Raw genomic sequence first — 7,581 nt, 5'->3', positions numbered from 1 at the left:
TGGGAATCTTTTGTTTTGCTTACCTTCTTTTTCAAGGAAAAATGCAAGGTTAACAGAGTGCGTGGTCTCATAAGAACATAAGAACATAAGAACGGCCATACTGGGTCAGACCAAAGGTCCATCAAGCCCAGCATCCCATCTGCCGACGGTGGCCAATGCCAGGTGCCCCAGAGAAGGAGAACAGAAGACAATGATCAAGTGATTTATCTCCTGCCATCCATCTCCTGCCCTTGTTATGAAGGCTAGGGCACCATACTTTATCCCTGGCTAATAGCCATTTATGGACCTAACCTGCAAAAATGTATCAAGCTCTTTTTTAAACCCTAATAGAGTCCTGGACTTCACAGCCTCCTCGGGCAAGGAGTTCCACAGGTTGACTGTGCGCTGTGTGAAGAAAAATTTCCTTTTATTAGTTTTGAACCTACTACCCATCAATTTCATTTGGTGTCCCCTAGTTCTTGTATTATGGGAAAAGGTAAATAATTTTTCTATATTCACTTTCTCCACACCATTCATGATTTTATATACCTCTATCATATCGCCCCTCAATCGCCTTTTTTCCAAACTGAAAAGTCCCAGTCTCTCTAGCCTCTCCCCATATGGGACCCTTTCCAAGCCCCTAATCATCTTAGTCGCCCTTTTCTGAACTTTTTCTAATGCCAATATATCTTTTTTGAGGTGAGGAGACCACATCTGCACGCAGTACTCGAGATGTGGGCGTACCATAGTTTTATATAGGGGAAGTATGATATCTTTTGTCTTATTATCGATCCCTTTTTTAATAATTCCTAACATCCTATTTGCCTTACTAACTGCCGCTGCACACTGCGTGGATGTCTTCAGAGAACTATCCACTATAACTCCAAGATCCCTTTCCTGATCTGTCGTAGCTAAATTTGACCCCATCATGTAGTACGTGTAATTTGGGTTATTTTTTCCAACATGCATTACCTTACACTTACCCACATTAAATTTCATTTGCCATTTTGCTGCCCAATCACTCAGTTTGCTGAGATCTTTTTGTAGTTCTTCACAATCCCTTTTGCTTTTGACTGTCCTGAACAACTTGGTGTCATCTGCAAACTTTGCCACCTCACTGCTTACCTCATTTTCTAGATCATTGATGAACAAGTTGAACAGGATCGGTCCCAGGACTGAGCCCTGGGGAACACCACTAGTTACCCCCCTCCATTGTGAAAATTTACCATTTATTCCAACCCTTTGTTTTCTGTCTTTTAACCAATTCCCGATCCATGAAAGGACCTTTCCTCCTATCCCATGACCACCTAATTTACATAAAAGCCTTTGGTGTGGGACCGTGTCAAAGGCTTTCTGGAAATCTAGGTATATTATGTCCACTGGGTGCCCCTTGTCCGCATGTTTATTAACCCCTTCAAAGAATTCTAATAGATTAGACAGACACGACTTCCCTCTGCAGAAACCATGCTGACTTTTGCCCAACAATTCGTGCTCTTCTACGTGCCTTGCAATTTTACTCTTTACTAGTGTTTCTACTAATTTGCCTGGTACTGATGTTAAACTTATCGGTCTATAATTGCCAGGATCTCCTCTAGAGCCTTTTTTAAATATTGGTGTTATATTGGCTGTCTTCCAGTCATTTGGTACCAAAGTGGATTTAAAGGATAGGTTACAAACCACTGTTAATAACTCCGCAATTTCACATTTGAGTTCTTTCAGAACCCTTGGGTGAATGCCGTCTGGTCCTGGAGACTTGTTACTATTCAGCTTATCAATTAATTCCAAAACCTCCTCTAATGTCACTTCAATCTGAGTGAGTTCCTCAGATTTGTCGCCTAAAAAGGCTGGCTCATGCCTCTCCGTGCTTCCTACCTTCTAGACTTACAGGAGAAACAAGGTTGTTTATAAGCTGCTGAGTTGATCACCCAGTTAGTAGGGTTTAATCACAACTAATGGCCCCTATTAGCACTTTTACAATTATAAACAAACTCACAATTCTTATTTCTAACTTTGCATTCACAAATTATATGTGCACCAACATAGGCTAGACAGATGTGGCAGTTTGTAACATTAAACAGAAAAGTTACATGATGTATTTTGTCCAAAGTATCCCTGAGTTACTCACATCTGTTTTCACAAGCCATATTTCATGGATCATGGGGGGAACCATCAGACCATTCTCTTGGATTATATCATGAAACACTTTCTATCTACTCTATTATTTTAGACAATAACTAAGTGCATCTTCACAACAACAATTTGGTCATCCCATTCTTGTCTTTACATTGTCTTTCTTTTGGCCACTGGGGGAAATGATGAATTGTTTCTATGGAGGTGCTATAGGTGAGGAAAAGGTATTTTCCCTGAGGTGTGTCTGTGTGGAATGTCCCCCCAGCAGACTCCTGGCAAATGTATACACTTGAACTGAGATGGAGATGGACGTAGGACATGGACGCGTTGAGAATCTCTGAGTTAGACTAAGGGGGTAAAAAACAAGGGTGTTGTCCTGATAGGCATCTACTACAGGCTGCCTAGCCAGGTGGAAGAGGAGGATGAGACATTTTTTAAACAACTAACAAAGTCAAGCAGGGCCCCAGATTTGGTAGTGATGGGGGACTTCAACTATCCACATATATGTTGGGAAACTAATACAGCGGGGTACAGACGATCCAGTAAGTTCTTGGATTGTATTGGAGATAATTTTTTATTCCAAAAGTTTGAAAAAGCTACTGGGGGGAAGCTGTTTTAGATTTGATTTTAAGAAATAGGGAGGGATTGGTAGAGAACTTCAAGGTGGAAAGCAGCTTGGGTGAAAGTGATTACGAAATCACAGAGTTCACAATCCTAAGGAAGGGTAGAACAGACAACAGCAAAATAGAGAGAATGGATTTCAGGAGGGCAGATTTTGGTAAACTCAGACAGCTGGTTGGTGAGGTCCCATGGGAAGCAGAGCTGAGCGGATAAACAGCTGAGGAGAGTTGGCAGTTTTTCAAAGGGTCAGTATCGAGGGCCCAAAAGCAAGCTATCCCGCTGCGTAGGAAAGATAGAAAACATGGCAAAAGACTGCCTTGGCTTAGCCAGGAGATCTTGCATGATCTCAAAATAAAAAAGGAATTGTATAAAAAAATGGAAAAAAGGAAAAATTACAAAGGATGAATATAGGCAAACAACACAAGAATGCAGGAGAAAGATTAGAAAGGCTAAGGCACAAAATGAGCTCAAACTAGCTGCAGGCATAAAGAGAAACAAGAAGGTTTTTTATAAATATACTAGAAACAAGAGGAAGACCAGGGACAGGGTAGGGCCATTGGTCAGTGAGGAGGGAGAAACAGTAACAGGGAACTTGGAAATGGCAGAGATTCTCAATGACTTCTTCGTTTCGGTCTTCACTGAGAAGTCTGATGAAGGAATGCCCAGCATAGTCAATGCTAGTGGGAAAGGGGTAGGGTTAGAAGTTGAAATAAAAAAAGAACAAGTTAAAAATCACTTAGGAAAATTAGATATCTGCAAGTCACCAGGGCCAGATGAAATGCATCCTAGAATACTCAAGGAGCTGATAGAGGAGGTATCTGAGACTTTTTCTATCATCTTTGGAAAATCATGGGAGACAGGAGTGATTCCAGAAGACTGGAAAAGGGCAAATACAGTGCCCATCTATAAAAAGGGAAATAAGAATAACCCAGGAAACTACAGGCCAGTCAGCTTAACTTCAGTGCCAGGAAAGATAATGGAGCAGGTAATTAAAGAAATCATCTGCAAGCACTTGGAAGGTGGTAAGTTAATAGGAAACAGCCAGCATGGATTTGTAAAGAATAAATCTTGTCAAACTAATCTGAAAGCTTTCTTTGATAGGATAGCGAGCCTTGTGGACAGAGGAGAAGTGGTAGATGTCGTATACCTAGACTTTAGTAAAGAATTTGGTACAGTCTCTCATGATATTCTGATAAAAAAACTAGGCAAATACAATTTAGAGGAGGCTACTATAAGGTGGGTGCATAACTGGCTGGATAACTGTACCCAGAGAGTAGTTCTTAATGGTTCTCAATCCTGCTGGAAAAGTATAAAAAGTGGGATTCCACAGAGGTCTGCGTTAGGACCAGTTCTGTTCAATGTCTTCATCAATGATTTAGATATTGGCATAGAAAGTACGCTTATTTAGTTTGCAGATGATACCAAGATGGGAGGGGTTGCAACTACTTTGGAGGATAGGGTCATAATTCAAAATGATCTGGATAAATTGGAGAAATGGTCTGAGGTAAACAGGATGAAGTTTAATAAGGACAAATGCAAAGTGCTCCATTTGGGAAGGAACAATCAGTTTCACACATACAGAATGGGGAGAGACTGTCTAGGAATGACTACAGCAGAAAGGGATCTAGGGATTATAGTGGACCACAAGCTAAATATGAGTCAACAGTGTGATGCTGTTGCAAAAAAAGCAAACATGATTCTGGGATGCATTAACAGGTGTGTTGTGAACAAGACACGAGAAGTCATTCTTCCAATCTACTCTGCGCTGGTTAGGCCTCATCTGGAGTATTGTGTCCAGTTCTGGGCACAGCACTTCAAAAAAGATGTGGAGAAACCAGAGATGGTCCAGAGAAGAGTGACAAGAATGATTAAAGGTCTAGAGAATGTGACCCATGAAAAAAGGTTGAAAGAACTGGGCTTGTTTAGTTTGGAAAAGAGAAGATTGAGGGGAGACATGATAGAGGTTTTCAGGTATCTAAAAGGGAGTCATAAGGAGAAAGGAGAAAACTTGTTCTTCTTGGCCTCTGAGGATAGAACAAGAGGCAACGGGCTTAAACTGCAGCAAGGGAGGTTCAGGTTGGACATTAGGAAAAAGTTCCTAACTGTCAGGGCAGTTAAACAGTGGAATAAATTGCCAAGGGAGGTTGTGGAATCTCCATCGCTGGAGATATTTAAGAACAGGTTAGATAGATGTCTATCGGGTATGGTTTAGATAGTACTTGGTCCTGCCATTGGGGCAGGGGGCTGGACTCGATGGCCTCTCGAGGTCCCTTCCAGTCCTAGTGTTCTATGATTCTATGGTTCAGTTTTCGTGCCCTCTCAGATTTGAGGTCCCAGGTGAATGGGAAACACTCTACAGCCTGGAATCTCTAACCTCAGTTTCCATTGCATTCAGAAACAATGAAAGAGAATAAGTATCAATATTCGTTTCCTAGTGGTGCCTTTAACAGTTTTCAACACACTTATGTGCACCAATTACAAGAGGCATAAAGACTGAAGCATGAAGCACCATAAAATACGGCATTGACATGAGTAGGGTCAATTGTTCATAATTAACTTCTGTAATGGATAAAAAATGTTGCATTTTATTCTGTCAAGAGTGATAAATCAACTCCATTCATAAGAATGGCCTCCTGGAGTACAAGCAATGTCTGATATTAACATTGTCTCTCCATCCAGGCATTTATTCTGCGACCATCATCCCAGATCTTTGGCACCCACAGAAAGTCAGGGGAATGAAAGTTTGATTGGGAGACACTATTTTGCCAAGGGCCGGATTTCTTCTCCCAAGGTCCATGGCACATTCCAACACAACCAACTTCATCAACCCCTCCACCATCATCTTGCTGGGAATTCCTGGCCTGGAGGCAGCCTATGTCTGGCTCTCCATCCCCTTCTGCACCATGTATTCAATAGTTCTCTTGGGAAATTTTATCATCTTGTTCATTGTGAAGATTGAACCAAGCCTCCATGCACCCATGTACTATTTCCTCTGCATGTTGGCCGTCACTGACATGGCTCTGTCTTCATCCTCTGTGCCCAAAGTGCTGAGCATCTTCTGGTTCAATTCCAGGGAGATTGACTTCAATGCCTGCCTTGTCCAGCTGTTCTTCATTCACTGCTTTGCAGTGATGGAGTCGGGGATCTTCCTAGCCATGGCTTTTGATCGCTACGTGGCCATCTGCCATCCCCTGAGACATTCCACCATTCTGACCAGCTCTGTGGTGGCCAAAATTGGGCTTGCTGTGGTATTGCGTGGGAGCATGATTGTGCTACCCTATCCCTTCCTGGTGCAGAGGTGGCATTATTGTAGAACCAACATCCTCCCACACACACACTGCAACCACATCTCCATGGTGAAGCTGGCCTGTGGCGACACCAGCATCAGTAGTCACTATGGCCTCTTCGTGTTATTCTGTGGGAAAAGTCTGGACATGTTTTTTATTGCCATATCCTATTTCCTGATCCTCAGGGCTATCTTCGCGCTACCCACTAAGGAGGCCCGGCTCAAGACTTTTGGGACCTGTAGCTCCCACCTCTGTGCTATCTTAGCTTTTTACCTCTCCAGTTTCTTTCCTTCCTTCACACAGCGATTTGGCCAGAATCTGCCCCTGCATTTCCATGTTCTCATTGCCAACATTTATATCCTGGTTCCCTCCATGCTAAACCCCATCATCTATGGGGTGAGAAGTAAACAGATCCGGGAAAGGATGCTCCAGCTCTTTATATGTGCGAGTAAGATCTAAAGGAATGCTTCCCTTCCAGCCAGCTGGAAGGGGCGAGACCTGGGTTGTTTCTATGTAAGTAGAGTTTGATCCCGGTTTACATAGATTTATAGGACTGTCAGCAGATGGAGTGGTATTATTCTCATTTCAGTCAACTTAATTTGTGAGCCAAGCAGGATTTATGCAGAGTGCAGTGAGCAGTTGGATGACAAGTGAACAGAGAAGTGAGTAGGGTGCCTCTTTACCTTCCCACTCCCAGAATTTCTGGAGAACTCTGCTGAGTCAACTCTGAACCCTTGATCTGCTTTAACCAATGATAGCAACTGTGAGTGGGATGCAGAGAACGTTCAGGCATGTGATAAGAATTTGAGGTGAGGAGAACACTGCCCAGATTAGCTGGGATGGGATTTTTGCTCCAGCTTTACATTTAGGGCCTCGTTTATGGTGTGTCCCAAATTAATGCCAAGTTATTTCCCTTCTTTTATTACAAGTTTGTTTACTCTACTTAGACTCTGTGCTCACCAGTGGGGTAGTTTCACCTCTGAGAGGCACAAAGGGTGGTCTGTGAATTTTCTGGAAAAGTGGGTGGAAACTTAATCCACTTCTGTGTTGAATTGATGGAAAGGAACCCCTCAGTATGAAACCCAGACCTGGCTGCTGTTGGCTTCATGAGTAAAAGTTCCACCTCAAGTACGTTTGGGCTTGTTTAGTTTGGAAAAGAGAAGATTGAGGGGGGACATGATAGCAGTTTTCAGGTATCTAAAAGGGTGTCATAAGGCAGAGGGAGGGAACTTGTTCTTCCTTGCCTCTGAGGATAGAACAAGAGGCAATGGACTGAAATTGAAGCAGGGGAGGTTCAGGTTGGACATTAGGAAAAAGTTCCTAACTGTCAGGGTGATCAAACACTGGAACGAATTGCCAAGGGAGGTGGTAGAATCTCCATCACTGGAGCTATTTAAGAAGAGGTTAGATAGATGGCTTTCAGGGATGGTCTAGAAAGTGGTTGGTCCTGCCATGAGGGCAGGGGGCTGGACTCGATGGCCTCTCGAGGTCCCTTCCACTCCTACTCTTCTATGATTCTATGATTCTATGACTGTCTATTTTTCCCACTAGGTCCATAACACTG

General features: G+C 42.9%; 1 protein-coding gene across 1 annotated transcript; it reads left to right on the top strand.

Moving 5' to 3' along the window:
- Nucleotides 1-5,525: 5,525 nt before the first annotated feature.
- LOC142007299 (olfactory receptor 52R1-like) lies at nucleotides 5,526-6,476 on the top strand. The gene has a single exon (XM_074983909.1). The coding sequence runs from the start codon at nucleotides 5,526-5,528 to the stop codon at nucleotides 6,474-6,476; it is 951 nt and encodes a 316-aa protein (XP_074840010.1).
- The last annotated feature ends 1,105 nt before the right edge of the window (nucleotides 6,477-7,581 follow it).

This window comes from Carettochelys insculpta, chromosome 1 (assembly GCF_033958435.1).
Source record: "Carettochelys insculpta isolate YL-2023 chromosome 1, ASM3395843v1, whole genome shotgun sequence".
NCBI lineage: Eukaryota > Metazoa > Chordata > Testudines > Carettochelyidae > Carettochelys > Carettochelys insculpta.
Note: the sequence above shows the minus strand (reverse complement) of the source record. Positions and strands in the feature narration are given on the sequence as shown.